General features: G+C 44.5%; 1 protein-coding gene across 1 annotated transcript in view; it reads right to left on the bottom strand.

Moving 5' to 3' along the window:
• Positions 1 to 10,180: 10,180 nt before the first annotated feature.
• The window catches only part of GPR139 (G protein-coupled receptor 139), a 42,088-nt gene continuing 36,468 nt past the window's right edge, over positions 10,181 to 15,800 (bottom strand). Inside the window, 2 exon segments of the mRNA XM_062180776.1 lie at positions 10,181 to 10,953; positions 10,956 to 11,114. Of these exon segments, the coding sequence (XP_062036760.1) occupies positions 10,181 to 10,953; positions 10,956 to 11,114 (932 nt within the window).

Below are 15,800 nucleotides of genomic sequence, written 5' to 3'. Positions count from 1 at the left end.
GATTCCAGAGGAGGGTCTGGGGGCCCACCTCTAACTGTCTTTTTCCAGCAGGGCTGGGCTTGGAGCCACAAAGTCTGCTTGCAACAGTTTGGGTAATGGTTTTCTATGTAGTGCCAGGTGGTCTCATGGGTGGTTCATTCAAGATCTTAACTGGTTGAGTAGGAAGTTCTGGATCCAGGTAAGGTTCTCCAATTCATCCTTCCAATAATAGAGTTATAATTGATCTCTACTTGCTCATTTCTTGAATCTATTTCTCAACTTGTTCCAGTACCCTTAAGCCTCTACACTGAGATATGCATACACTGGGAGACCTTAATCAGTCAGGGAATCTGAATCTTTGAAATGGTCAAATGACAGATACTTTGGAAGCATTGTATTATGACCTTCTGGTTCTCCTAGTCAACCAAGTGCTACTAAGTAACCAAGTGTCCTCATTTTTGGTTGTGTATTAGAATCCCCTGTGAATGTTTTTGAAAATTGCAATGCCTTTGTTCTGATTTAATATATCTGGAGATAGGATTTGAACATAGATTTTTTTTTTCATTTTTTCAAGAAAGAGGGGAAGGGAGAAAGACACACACACACACACACAGACACACACACTCACAGAGAGAGAGAGAGAGAGAGAGAGAGAGAGAGATCATCCATTGAACCACTCCCCAAATGCTCAGGATCCTGGAACTCAATCCAGGTCTCCCATGTTTGTGGTACATACCCAGCTACTTGAACCATCACTTGCTTCCTCCTAGAATGTACATTACCAGGAAGTTGGAATTGAGAGTGGAACTGGGACAAAAACCTGGGCACTCTGATATTGGAGAGTGGTATTCCAAGTGGTGGCTTAACCACTGTGCCAAAGGATTTTTTTTGTTAGTTTTGTTTTTGTTTTTCAACTGGACATAGGTTTTTTTATGGCCTGGACATAGCTTTTATTTTTAAAATAAAATAAGGTGAATCTCAAGTGCAGCTAAATTTGGGAATAATTTTTTAAGAATGAAGCTGCAGAAGACTTCTTATTTATTACATCACTTTTTCTTGATGTAAAACACCCATGACACAGAGGTGTGCTAGTGGGTTTTGATAGCACAAGTCTTGGCTTTGGTAATATTGAAGCACTTTGTGAAAGAGTTTCCCTTTAATTTTCTATCAATCCTTCTGATCAGGTTAAGGAGAAAGTTTCAAGATGGTGATAGGAGGCCTTTAATTCATCTTTTATTTTCAACAAGAGAATAAACATCAGGTTGAGATCACAATGTATGTTGAGAATTATTGACAGTCTTTTTCATCTTTTAAAAATCTGGTTTTTTTGTGGTAGATGATACTGATTTTCCATTTATGATTCTGAAATAAAATTTTCTTTTAAAATTATTTATTTCAAAGGCAGAGTGACAGAGAGAAGGTAAGATGAGAGAGAGATGGAGAGAATGAAGGGGGAAGAGATGCGAGAGAGAGAGGAAATCTTTCATCTGCCAATTTACACTCCCAAATGGCCACAGCAGCCAGGGTTGGGCCAGGCTGCAGCTGGAGCTTGAAACTCCACCCAGGCCTTTCATGCAGATGGCAGAGACCCAAGTACTTGGGCCGTCTTCTGCTGCCTTCCCAGGGGCATTAGCAGGGAGGTGGATGAGAAGTCGGACATCCAGGACTTGAACCAGGGCTTTGATATGGGATGGAGGCATTGCAGGCTGTGCCTTAACCTGTTGTGAGACAATGATGATCCCTAAAGTTTTCTTTAAAGACTTTTGCCTGAACATTGCAATCTTCTGGAGAAGCTTCAAAGCACATGACACCTGGATTTTATCTTGGACATTGGAATCTTTGAAAGCTTCCCAGGGGTGTAACAACTACTGTTTTAAACTGCACAGGGAAGTGATTATCAAGCTTTTATGTGTATATTAATCACCTGGGGATCTTATTAAAATTTGGATTCTGGTTCACCAGGCTCACTAGGTAGGGCCTGTGAGTCTCCATTTCTTGCAATGTCACCGGCAATGCAGATGCTGCTGATAGATGGACCGTGATTTGAGGAGCAAGGCCCTAGAGGAAATTGATTCTATATGAAATATCCTTTTAAATATTTATAAAGGAAATAATTTTGTCCCAAGTCTGAGTGCAAATCTATACTTCCACTCATAAAATTTTCTTAGGGCAGATGTTGCTGTTTTTGAGCAAAGAAATGTGGCCAAATGATTTCAGTACCTTGGACAGAGACAGGGACAATTGTTTTAAAGAGATCGTGTTTAAGCTGGAGAAAGACCAAGAGTTAAAATCTGTGTATAAATGCATTTGCCAAAAAGACAATGAAAATATTATTGAGGGCTGTGCAGTAAAATTTTAAAAAGTATATACATTTTTTGTGCCTTTTCTGCCAGTAGAATCTGTATTATTTTAGCTACACCCTTGTAGGACTTGTACTCCATTCTGCCAGAGTTCACCAAGCACATACATTGAGTCCTGAGCTAGAACCACACAGAATTAGGCCCTGGTGATTTCTGTCTCCTCATTAGTGGAACTGGAGAATAGCCTAAATATCAACTTTGGGAGATGAAAAGGCTAATGGGGTCATGTGTTAATTCAGGGGAGTGTGGGATGCCGATGAGCACGGTGACCTTGTCTTGGAACCAGACAGGACTGGGATTGAACACTGATGCATAAACCACTTGCTATGACCTGGAGAAAAATTTAATTTAATCTCCATGAGACTCAGTTTTCTCATCTGGAAAGTGGAGGTAGCAACAGTCCCTTTCCAGAGTTGTTGTGAGGGTTAAGGGAGGTAAGGAGGTAAGGTCACACCAGTCTCCTACTTGAAACTCCCTAATGGCTTCTCTCCAAATTCTTCAACAGGGCCCACAAAGCTCTACATGATTTGGTTCTTGTCTATCTTTCCATGCCTGGTTCCATACCACACTCTGTCTGTATCATGATGCTTCAGCAATAGTAGTCTTTTATGTTCCTTGAGGGCTCCCAATCATTCCCATTTCACGTTCTCAGTACTTTTTGGTCATTTTGCCTGGAATGCTCTTTGTATGACTGTCTCATTTCTATCTGGAATCCAGTTCTTCCACTACCTTCTCTAACAGATCTTCCTCAACTGTCTTATTTAATGCTGTTTCTGCTTGCTCTCCACTTGCTACAGGATTGCTTCTTTCTAGTAAGCATCACTACTCAAAATGGTCTTAGCTGCTTTCCCTGCATCATTTTTCCTGTTAGAGGGTAACTTCTACAAGGTCAAGAGTCTTGCCTGTCTTTTCACTAATGAATCTCCATGCCTAAAGTAGATCTTGACATGCAGTATATTATAATAAATATTAGTCAGATAAATGACTATAAGAGTGTCTAGGACAAAGTGGCTGTTAAATGAGTACCCACTCCTTGACTCTCTACATTTCCATCCTTAATATGATCTGATTGACAGTCTGGTTAATAGGGGAGCTAACAGTTAATATGGGAAATTTCTAGCCATGAAGGTTTAAAGAAAACCATGGAGCTATCTGGGAAATGTGTACAAAGATAATTGGAAAGTGGCCATGTTAACATCTGGCTGCATGACCTTGGGCAAGGGGATCTCTTGGACCTTGACTTCTTTATTTTGATCTTTGAGGAAAATAGTCTCTAAGATCCTCTCAGGCTCACAGGTGAGTCAGTGACAGTAAAATAATAATCTTGCCTTTGATGGCCATTCTTCAATGGTTCCTCTCTCACTTGATCCTGGATCTGTTCTTCACTGTACTGTGCCTTGGCGTCTGGCTACTCTGGATCTCATCTGAGCTGTCTTCCTGGATGATTCTTTTTGAGCTTAGCTGGTCAGGGTCCTCAGCACAGTGTTGAGGGAAGGAAGAGAGAGGTAGGGGTAGCCCCATCCCTTCCTCCTCAGCACACGTTTGCTGGCAGGCCCTTCCTCCAAAGATTCAGCCCTCATGGAGCCCCATCTACATTCTTTGCTCCCATTGCCCAATACACCCAGGCAGGTGCGATGTCTTGTGATTCCTAGTCCCTAGGTGCCTCAGCAGCTCTTGTTGGGTCCACTAATCTTGCTCAGGCTCTAGTTAACAATCTCTTGGTTCAAGTCTTCTATTGAAATACTGGGCAGTGCCCAGTATTCTTCTATTGAAATACTGGGCAGGATTTTAAGATTCGTTGGTAGACACCTATCTTGAAATACATCTAGAGAAGCAGATTCTAAGGACTTTGATTGAAACCATGTGTGGAGTTGGTAGACACTGCTGTGAAGATTTCATCGTTCAGTTTAATCTGGGTGCCAAAGACTTCAGCTTAAGTCTCACTTCCTCTGGCTCCATCTCCAGTGGAGAGAAATGTTGTGGATGCCACTTTCTAGGTAACAAAACTTCATAGCTGTGCTAACACCTCATGCAGAGCGCTGATGAGAAAGCACCTCTCTTCCCTGTGGCCCTATTTGCTCCTTCTTAATCAGAAAGTTTTTTCCTTCTTCTTTTTTTGGCAGTGACACATTCTCCCAATAAACCCAGAAAATTCACAGTATCTATTTATCCCAGTAGATGCGAGCCTCTTATGCCCCTTGTTGTGTCTGGCAGGTACTTGGATTAATTGCACACCCTCCAGAGAGGCTGGGCCATCACATTTTAGCTGAGTGCACTCATAAAAGGATTATTATTTAACAGTTCAACCTCCATCAACTCACTTTTACCCTGCCTCTCTGAGCTGGTGAACAAAATTAATGAGGTTGCTGTGGCCACGTCCGTTTCTACTCGTGACCCTCTCACCAAAATTCTTCACTTCCCCTCCAGCATGTAAGTCACTTTCATTCTCTGAGTTGATGCAAAGATGGATTGTGACAATAGTTTGTGGGTGGCTGTCAGAATTGATGGTGGTTTGTGTGGGAAAATGCATAGCGACTTTGAGAGCTGTGGTAAGGATTCCAGATAGAGTCAATTAGAAAAAGTTCTACCTCACAGGGAAAGGTCAAGCTGAGTGTTTTAATTATGATGCTGTTATAATATATCTCATGCTTGAATGGCCAGGGTTGGAAGAGCTGCAAAGCTATGCAATATACCAAACTCTAAAAAGGGCATAAAAATGATGTGCTCTTTTAGGGGATGACTCAGAATCTTGCAGAGAAGGCAATGAGGTAGAGTGAAAGGGATGAAGGCTTGAGTGGCCTGGACTCCACTCTACACAAAACCACTCGTCTGTGTAAGCCTAGCATCCTCACCCGTAAAATAATGTACAGCTGGCAGGTTTTTTGAAGCTCTGCTACCAATCAGTTCCTCGGGAGGCACCTACTAGAATCATGGTTAGGCCCATTTTAGAGAGAGAAAATTGAGACTCAGCGAGACTGAGAACATTGACCTAGGTCACACTGTGCAAAGTCATAGCCTGCAGAAACTGACTCCAAGCCCTGGCTGGCTAACTGTAAGAATGTCTGTTACCTTTCAGGGAACTAAAAATTAGGGGGTGGGGGCAAACATCTGGCACAGTGGTTACAATGCTACTAGCAACACCTGCATCCCACATCAGAGCATCTCAGTTCCAGTCCTGGCTTCACTCTTCATTCCCTGCTAAGGCATACTCTGGGAGGCATCAGGTGATGCTTCAAGTAGCCGGGTCCCTGCCATTCATAAGGGAGACCTGGAGTAAGTTCTAGGCTTCTGGCTTGGGCCTGGCCCAGCCCAGGCTGTTGCAGACGTTTGGGGAAGAGAACCAGGTAATGGGAGATCTCTGTCTGACTTTCAGACAAATAAAAGTTTAAACTTGCACAATTTTCTAGATAAGATCAGCCTTTCAGAGATCTTCAAGGACTTGTGAATGGCCATACATCTGGTGAATGGTGGAGCTGGGACAATGTCCCATGACTGACGGCGAAGTCCAAGCTCTGAGCTATTGTGCCATATCTCCACTCACTCCTATAGCCATTATTGTCTCAGGATGTACAGAGGGTGCCGTCAAGAGGGAATTTAGGTTTAAATCCCATGCACTGCCTAATTTAGGATGACAGACATGAGAGTTCAGTGGTTTTAGGAGGCATGTGGAATCTGGTCTTTGCCAAGCACCCAACACAATGTGTGACTAAGACATCCACTTAAAAGTTTTAATCAGCAGTGTGAAACTTGGAGGACATAGTAAATCAAGTGAAATAATCCAGAAAGCCAAATATCACATGATCTCACTTCTATAGACTCATAGAAGTGGAGATTAGAATGGTGATTACTGCAGGCTGGGGTGGGTGGGAGCAAGCGATGGGGAACTGTTGGTAAAAGAATACAACCTTTCAGCTCTGCTGGGGGAATAAATTCTGACAGCTACTGCATAGTAGGGTGACTAAACTCATAAATTATCATTTGTGCTTCAAAACAATTAAGAGAGTAAACCTCGAATGTCTCATCACAAAAATGATATGTAAATGAGGTGATGGGTATGTTGATTAGTTTGATCTAATCACTCCATCTTCTATATACATATCAAAATCCACATTGCATTGATTGCATACAATTTTGATCCATCAGTTAAAAATATTACAAAATGCATCAATGTACTGCAGTTGTTTGAAAATACACGTGAATACCAAACATGAATTTTGCACCATATTAGAATTTATTGTAATACAAAACAAGTTCCAAACACAATATAATTATCTAATTAAGAAAATATGAACATTTACTATTTTTCTATAACTTCCTATTCCATTCTTTAAACCGGAATGGCCAACAGTAAGAGTTTTTTATTCACTTCAGATGGGCTTCCCATGTTGGGACCAGTAGGTACCAACTGTGCAAAGCAACCTTTTCCAATTGTGGAATGTTTGCAAATGGAAGTCCATGCCTGCTCACGGTCTGTCCTCTATGGTTTGTCTGCCATCACCCTCATCTCCTTTCCCATGTGCTATTTCAGCCTGTGAGTTGCTCAATCAAAAGCCACAGCACGTACGTGTGTAGTGTCGCTGCAGTGCCCTGCCAAGGACACAAATCATACAGCAAGGGAGACACAAGTTAACAGTCTTTGAAAGAGGCACGGCAAAACCCAAGATAAGGCAATTACTCGAGTGCCATCAGCAGCAGCTGTTTACATGACAGGCTTCAAAATTCAAGGCTTTATTTCTAAAACTGGCCTAAAAAAAAAAGTCTTACAAGTTCTTAAAGAACACACACACACACACACACAAAACCAACAATCCTTTTCCATTATTGTCCATAATTACTATGATAAATAATAATAAATTAAAAGTCCATGGATGATCTGAAATAACTTTTAGAGAAACGTATTAACCCGATGGGTATTCCTACACATTTAAAGCAGAAAATCACTAGAGAGCCTTCAATAATCAGAAATTTAGAAAATATTGTTTAGCAAAATATAACATATAGTCAAAGAAAAGACATTACATTAAGACATTAAAATAAACGAGTATCTGAGGAAAACATTTCGAATGCACACTCAGGTGTTAAACATCAACCATTACCTTTTACATACAGTCTAAGAACGTGGAACAGACAGCTGAGACTCACATACTTATTTTCCATCTTATGTACATCCTTAAAAAAGAAATGCTTACTATTTATAGATATTGCACTTTTACTCATTCACATGTAGCTCAAACTAGCTTTTTTTAGAGCTATGTTTTTAAAAATAAATAAATAAATACATTATATATATATATATTCAGTATAGGTAGCCTTTGGTCAATGTTCATTCATAAAGGGGTATGGTGGAATTGAGTGAACACATAGCCAACTACACATGCTTGGCAAACAAGAGACAAGGAGAGAGAAAGGCAAGTTAAGGGACATGAGGGAATCTGCCCACCATTGCAGTCAATGAACATAGGCCCTGGGGAGTGAGTGAGAGGCGAGACAGGCGTCTGTCTCTTAGCTGAGTGCCTTCATGAACATCTACTAATGGGAACCCGTGTTGGTCTGAACATTCTCAGATACGTTAGAATCAGATCAGACAATATGGTCCCTAAACACAAGCCAATTCTGTCTTGCTTTCAAACAAAGAGACAGCCACCTGCTTCAATGCTGGGGAAAAAACTTAACTGCAATAGGTTTTTTAAAGGGAATAGGACTATGATCTCCAACATGGCTCTTTCCCTGAGGACTTTGGAAAGATAACTTTGGCTCTGTCAGGTTTGCTGTGTTTTGCGCTGCCTTTAGAATTGAATATTTGGGTCTACAATCATTTAAAAGGAGTAGGGAATTAAGATCATCAAGATTAATGTGAATTGAAATGCTATTGTAGGGGCCAGCACTGTGGCATAGTGGATAAAGCTGCTGCCTGCAGTGCCGGCATCCCATGTGGGTGCGGTTCAAGTCCCAGCTGCTCCATGTACAGTCTAGCTCTCTGCTATGGCCTGGGAAAGCAGTAGAGGATAGCCCAAGTCCTTGGGCCTCTGCACCTGCGTAGGAGATCCGGAGGAAGCTTCTGGCTCCTGGCTTCGGAACGGCACAGCTCAGGCCATTGCAGCCATTTGGAGAGTGAACCAGCAGATGGAAGACATGCTGCCCCCCACCTCTGTCTCTCTGTAACTCTGCCTTTCAAATAAATAAATAAATAAATAAATAAATAAATAAATTTTTAAAAAATATATTGTGTTAGTATTGAGGGCATTGGCTAAAGTGTAGGGCTTGCACTGCCCTAGGGCCTTTTCTATTTCATTCATTTATAGAAAATTCCCTTAAAAAGCACAGACATGTCTTCCAATTTAGGGACAAAATTCAGTAAAGATCCAGCCTGGGGAACCAAGTGTACCAGGTGGACCATCTGCTGTTTATTTGGTCATCAAGAATATCATACAATTCCCAAATCAGTCAGAGAGATTTCTTCCAGTACAGGGATGACTTCAAACACCGAGAATTTGGGACAGGCATAAAAATAAGAGGAACTCCAGCACGGATTTCCCTTTCAAAACACATCACTCGACACAGAGGGAGCTAATAGAATCCAGCATGTGTGTGGAAACCCCTATTCATTACATCCTAGACCTCTTCTTGCCTTAACAGGCAAAGGGCTAATCAATACATAATAAAGTTCTATTCTATCATTTTGCCAAGGATCTGGGTGAAACAGTCTCACCAAGAACTGGCAGAGCCCTTGCAAGCCATGTGTGTTAAAGGCCAGACAAGAAGTCACCAGGGCACTTTTCCATGTCAATTGTGTCTGCATTTGTGGCCTAATGGGAAAGCCAGCCGGACTCTGAGCCAGAGCTGAAAATGCCTCCTTTCACACCAGAGAGCTATAGTTCCTGCCCCTTGAATATTAAATTCAGTTAGGAAGTCACTTCAGATAAAACAATTTGGTGAGGGCTTCAGCAAGCAAGGGGGCAGGGTTGGCAACCGTACACATGAAAGGCTTCTCCAGGAAGCAGACGCGGTATCATAACAAGAAGCAATTGGAGCCAAGGGATTGTATACAGCTGACACTGGATGGATTCAAACAATGGCAAGAGTGGGCTTTGTTTTTTGTTTTTCTGGGCTCAAGATTTCCTCCTTTCTCCCCACGCACAAGGCAGGGTCTTTGTGTTGGAGGAGATAGATAAAAACTATACATAATGGCAGATAGAAAACTACAGAGTAGACCTCAGGCCTGAGGGTCACTAGCTGTGTTGGTTCGGAGGTCCTGGCCAGGGTTTGGATGAGATTCAACACTCCCCTACCCCTATAGGGTCACTTACTCTGCAACGAGTGGGGGGCCAGGGCCACTTCAAGACCACAACCTGCTCTAAGACAGAGGGTACCTTGGAAAAGTCCCAAATCAGTCAGCATCGTTAGCTGCTGGCAATGGCACGGGGGAGCGATGGATGACCTTGGCTCTCAGAAGAAGAGCGTGGGCTCAGCTACTGTGGCTTGGTGCGTCACACAGATGAGCAGTTCCCGGTGTCGGTGGATGGTGCCAGTACCAAGTCACAGACTATTTCTCTACCTTGTGTGTCCTTAGCACTCACAGCATGACACTTCAAATCTCCAGCAGCATCTTCAAACCGGCAGGAACTGCGGCTGGCTGCCGACACGACTTGGTGAAAACAAACGTGTCAATAAAAACGAGATCCATGCTCCCCTTTCTTCTCTTCCATCCTTCCTCACCTACCAGTCTATGGAGACAGGAAATCAGATTAGCACTCTTAAGGAGAGCTGTTCAGCTGTGCGATGGGACATGCTCCCATCTGGAAATGGATTAGACAGAGGCATCTGGTGCCAGTCCTACAGGATCAAGGGGAAATTTTTATAGGCTTTCCATTTTTGTCATACTGGTATACCAGCATCTTAATACAGTGCGAGTTCGCTGGTGAGATCCAGGGGCTACTCGTTATGGAAAAGTTATGGTTGGTGTAGAACTGTACAGGCTGCTTTTGGCACTTGAAGAAGGCCTTGAGCGTGGCGGCCGCCATGGTGCGGAATCGCTTGCTAATGAAGCAATACAGGAAGAAGTTGATGGCTGTGTTCAGAAGGGCCAGCATGTTGGCCACGTCGGACACGATGTGCACCAGCCAGGGGTTCCGGATGGGGGCCCCGTAGAGGTGGTAGAGAATCATGATGATGCGGGGGGCCCACAAGGTGGCGAAGATGGAGGTGATGGTGAACAGGATGGCAGTAGTCTTCCCTGTGGAGTAGCCGCGGAGGCGAAAATTGCTTTTCCTCCTGAGCTTGTACACGATGATAGAGTTCAAGATGAAGAAGATGGAGCAGGGCACCAGGTACACGGTGAAACAGTGGATCCAGATGAGGACGTGGTGCATGGAGGTACTGATGTAGTCTTCAGTCCAGATGTTGGGCCACCAGTAGTAGGGAATGCTGGTCAGGAAGCAGGTAACGTACACACTGACAATGACTTTGCGTGTGCGGGCTGGGTAGGAGACGGTGTGGTATTTCAACGGGTGGCAAACGGCGATGTACCTGTCAATGGTTAATGGCACAGTGATCCAAATGGAGGTGTGGATGGAGGAGAACTCCAGCACCTCTATGACCTTGTTGGGGACTGGAGCATCTGCATGTTCAAGATGAAATCCTCCAACAGGAAGTCCACAAACACAATGAAAAAGAGGACCAAGATGTCGGCGGCGGCGAGGGCCAGGAGATAGTTGTAGGAGGACTTCTGCCTTCGAGCCACCAGCTGAGACAGAATGATCACTGTCAAGATATTGGCTGTGGAGAGAAGAGAATCGGGGTTATCTCTGGAGCAAAGATGACTTCCTTGGCTGCTAGAGCCCTGGGCACAGGTTTACAGGTGCACTTCCAGGGACGTCAAAGGGACTGAAACAACGCTTGTGAGGAGCAAGCTCTGCGTGACCAACCACACCTCTTACACAGTGTGCGCAATACTGCAAAGTCATATCCCTGTTTTTTCTGTGTGTTCCCCACCCAAACAGGCGAGGTGGTACTGCCACTAGCCACACTTTAGGAATGAATTGGGCTCACAGAGCTTAAGGAACTCAGAGGCACACGGTGAGTAAGCTGTGACGACAGGAACCAACTTATGACTCCTCATCCCATACCCTACGTTCTTTACTTTGTCCAACTGCAAGGAGAATACAAGGCTGCCATGGGCTTTCCTGCTATGTATGTGTACGCGGGTGGAAGACTGGACATAGAACTTCTTAAGAACCTTTTTGGAACTTGGATTTTTTTTTTTTTTGACAGGCAGAGTGGACAGTGAGAGAGAGAGAGACAGAGAGAAAGGTCCTCCCTTTGCCGCTGGTTCACCCTCCAATGGCCGCCGCGGTAGCGCGCTGCGGCCGGCGCACCGCGCTGTTCCGATGGCAGGAGCCAGGTGCTTCTCCTGGTCTCCCATGGGGTGCAGAGCCCAAGCACTTGGGCCATCCTCCACTGCACTCCCTGGCCACAGCAGAGAGCTGGCCTGGAAGAGGGGCAACCGGGACAGGATCGGTGCCCCGACCGGGACTAGAACCCGGGTGTGCCGGCGCCGCAAGGCGGAGGATTAGCCTGTTGAGCCACGGCGCCGGCCGGATTTTTTTTTTTTTTGACAGGCAGAGTTAGACAATGAGACAGACAGAGAGAAAGGTCTTCCTTCTGTTGGTTCACCCCTCAAATGGCTGCTACGGCCAGCGTGCTGTGCCGATCCAAAGCCAGGAGCCAGGTGCTTCCTCCCAGTCTCCCATGCAGGTGCAGGGCCCAAGCACTTGGACAATCCTCCACTGCCTTCCCGGCCATAGCAGAGAGCTGGCCTGGAAGAGGGGCAACCGGGATAGAATCCGGTGCCCCAACTGGGACTGGTTCCCGGGGTACCCGCGCCACAGGTGGAGGATTAGCCTAGTGAGCCGCAGTGCTGGCCGGATCTTTTTTTTATAAGGGGGATTTAGAATTTTAGGGTCAGGGGAGATCATGACCTGGAGATTAAGTTTAAAATAAAATAGACTTATTTTTGGAGTAGGGAATCTACACACTTGGTACAAAATTAACAACAATAGCAGAGCAATGCAAACTACATACTTGGTACAAAATTAAAAATAATAGAGCAACGCAAACTTCCTTCCTATTCTTGTTCTCCAACAGCTAATTTCTATTTCCTCAAGGAAATCAGTTAGTAAATAATCTACTTGTATCTGGGTCAATACAGCGTGCATGGTTTGTTTTGTGCAAACAATAGCAATGCATTGTTTTTCTTGGAATCAGATTCATTTCGAAAATGTATCCGCTTAATTTCTTTTCAGTTTTAAAAATAAAAGTCTTCCAAATAAGATGGATTTAGAAAGTTATTAGAGACTCACTCCAAGATGATATTCCAACGGGTAATATCTGGAAGTTACTCTACACATTCATTGTTACAATCAAACTTGACATTTGAACGTGGCCAATCCTATCCTACAAGAAAGGGTCTGAGAGCTTACATCCCTTATCTGAGGTCCAGTGGCAGAGCTGGGATCCCTCTCTCTCATCTTTGTTCTTCCTTTCTTAGTAACAGTTTAAAAAATCATGCAATCATGCCATGTAAGAACGTATCACAATAAATCTACCCACACGACCCTGTGTGCTCATCAGGCAAGTTTCAGCAAGTTTAAACATTTGGCCATGTTTGCTTCTGCTCTTTTTTATTTATCAATTTGTTAATTTTAAAATTAACAACTTCATTTGAAAGAGAGAGAGAAAGAGAGAGACAGACAAAGAGAGATCTTCCATCCACTGGTTCACTCCCCAAATGCCCTGGGTTCACAGCCCAGGGATGGGCTAGATAGAAACCAGAAGATGAACTCCATGGGAGCCTCCAATGTGGGTGGCAAAGATCTAAGTACTTGAGCCATCTCCTGCTGCTTTTAAGGTTGTACACTGGTAGGAAGATGGATCAGAAATGGAGGAGCTAGGACTCGAATCAGGCACCGTGATATGGGATGCAGGCACCCAAAACAGCATCTTAACCATTGCATAAAACTCCTGTCCCCACAGCTCGCTTTTTATTGAAGAAGTGACACTGTAGGTACAGCTGAAGTCCCCTTTGAAACGGTTCCATGGCCACTGTTTTCTCTCCTTTCTGCTTGCCCTCACTAAGACACCAGTCTCCAGGCAACATGCAGCACTCTGGGTACAGTATTTGTACTCTTGCTTTCTTCTATGCTGCTTTTCTCATTCAACAATGTTCCTGACACCCATTTTTGTTGATGCATGTAGATCTAGCCCACTTATCTTGACTTTTACATAGCAATTATATTAAATGTAATACACATGTCAGTTGGTTTTAGGCTCTTCTATTATGACCCACTATAGTTAATTTCTTGCTATGACTCTCCATGAGGAAGATATAGATGTGAAGACTTCTCTGGGGTGGTATACCTGAGGGTATTTCAAAATGTTCATGGAAAAATGGAATTAAAAGATAAATTTGGGAGTGGGTGTTTAGCCAAGCCATTAAGATCCCAGTTAAGATGCTGTATCCCATATCTGAATGCCTGGGTTCAACGCCTGACTCCAGCTTCCTGCCAGTGCAGACCCTGAGAGGCAGTAGTGATGGCTCAAATACTTGGGTTCCTGCCATCCAGGTGGGAGCCCTGGGCTGAGTTCCTGGCTTCTGGCTCTCACCCAGTCCAGCCCTGGCCATTGCAGGCATTTGGAAAATGAACCAGCAGATGTGAATGAAGTTAGGGGTGGGAGCCAGGACTTGAATCCAGGCACCCTGACACAGGAGATGGCCATCTGTAGTAGCAGCTAAACTGCCATGCCAAGCACCCACCCCAGGAAGGATTATTTGTGAGTGGTAATCAGAAAAAGCTTTGCTGAGGGAATGATGTTCACGCTGAGAATTGGAAGACCCAAAGGCAAAACGTATGGGAGGAAAAAGTGTTTCAAGCAAAGGAAACAGCATGCTCCAAAGAGGTGGGGGAAGCATGAAGAGTTGGGTTTATTAAGGCAAAGGCCTTTGTAATGATTTCTGTTTGCTTTGAAAGCATATTTTTTTTCATTTACCAACTTTCTTTCATTAGACGGCCTTGCTGTGTTTTGTTGAGACACATTTCAGAAAGTTTTTATTCATCCAGAACTTCTTTCAAAAAGTATTTAGCATCCTCTCTTAGTGGGCAAAGTTCTGTGCATGGGCCCAAGGCGGATGTGGACTGGCGCTGTGGACACTCAGGTGCAGAAATAGCATGTCGGTGGCCAAGGACCCCAGGGATGAATGGGAACACACGGGGGCGTTACACCTGCTGGTGGGCAGAGAGAAAGGCAGGGCTTCCGAGGAGGGACTAAGTCAAATCTCAGCCTTCCCATCTCTGCCGCTCACGTTGTCAGAGCTCCACAGAATTCAAGGTCTAATGGACCTCAGCCAAGGGCAGGGGAGCTCAGTGGTCAGGAGGGGAGCCTGGGGCTGGGCCACCCAGGGTGCAGCTGCGGCCCACTACTTTTGGATTCTTGACCCTGGGAAGTTGATTCAATCTCATTATGCCTCAGAGTCCTTCTTTACACAATAGGGCTAACAAGAATGTCCACCTCACAGGGCCATTTTGAAGACTAGGTGAGAACGATTTTCTAAAGGGGTTAGAACAATGTGCTCAGTGAACACTACTGATTTGCTGGCAGCCCATTCACCCAACCAATATTAATCGGGCATCGACTACACCAGGTGCTAGAGACACAGGAATCAACAAAACGGACGTCTCCTCTTCTCACAGGTTTATAGGAGAGTGAGGGGACAGATCCTTTTATTAGATGTACAAGAGAATTTCAGACGATGATCCCAGGAGGATTAAAACCAAAAGATGAGACACATTGATGGGGAGTTATTTTTAGGTTGAAAAGTGACATTTGAGTTCAACTGAGTTTGAGGAGAAGGGATCTGTTTGGATGGAAAAGGCTTCCAGGAAGTGGGGATGGGAAAGAACAAAGGCTCTGAGGTGGGAATGAGCTAGGAATATTCATGGAACAGAAGGAAACGGGAACAGTTTCTCAAATAGCAGATAGGAAAACTGGAGCTTGGGTTTTTAGGAAATTTGCTCAAAACTGCAAACTGAGCAGGTGGGGGAGCTGAAAGGTACCCCTGGCTCTGACATCTGAGTCTGTTTGGTTTCTTTCTTTTTTTTTTTTTTTTTTTTTTGACAGGCAGAGTTAGACAGTGAGAGAGAGACAGACAGACAGAGAGAAAGGTCTTCCTTACGGTGGTTCACCCCCAAATGGCTGCTACGGCCGGCGTGCTGCGCCGATCCAAAGCCAGGAGCCAGGTGCCTCCTCCTGGTCTCCTGTATGGGTGCAGGGCCCAAACACTTGGGCCATCCTCCACTGCCTTCCCAGGCCACAGCAGAGAGCTGGACTAGAAGAGGGGCAACCGGGATAGAATCCGGTGCCCCAACCGGGCCTAGAACCCAAGGTGCCGGCACTGCAGGTGGAGGA

Source organism: Lepus europaeus, chromosome 21 (genome assembly GCF_033115175.1).
Source record: "Lepus europaeus isolate LE1 chromosome 21, mLepTim1.pri, whole genome shotgun sequence".
In the NCBI taxonomy this organism is placed as follows: Eukaryota; Metazoa; Chordata; class Mammalia; order Lagomorpha; family Leporidae; genus Lepus; species Lepus europaeus.
This window is presented reverse-complemented; position numbering and strand designations above follow the sequence as displayed.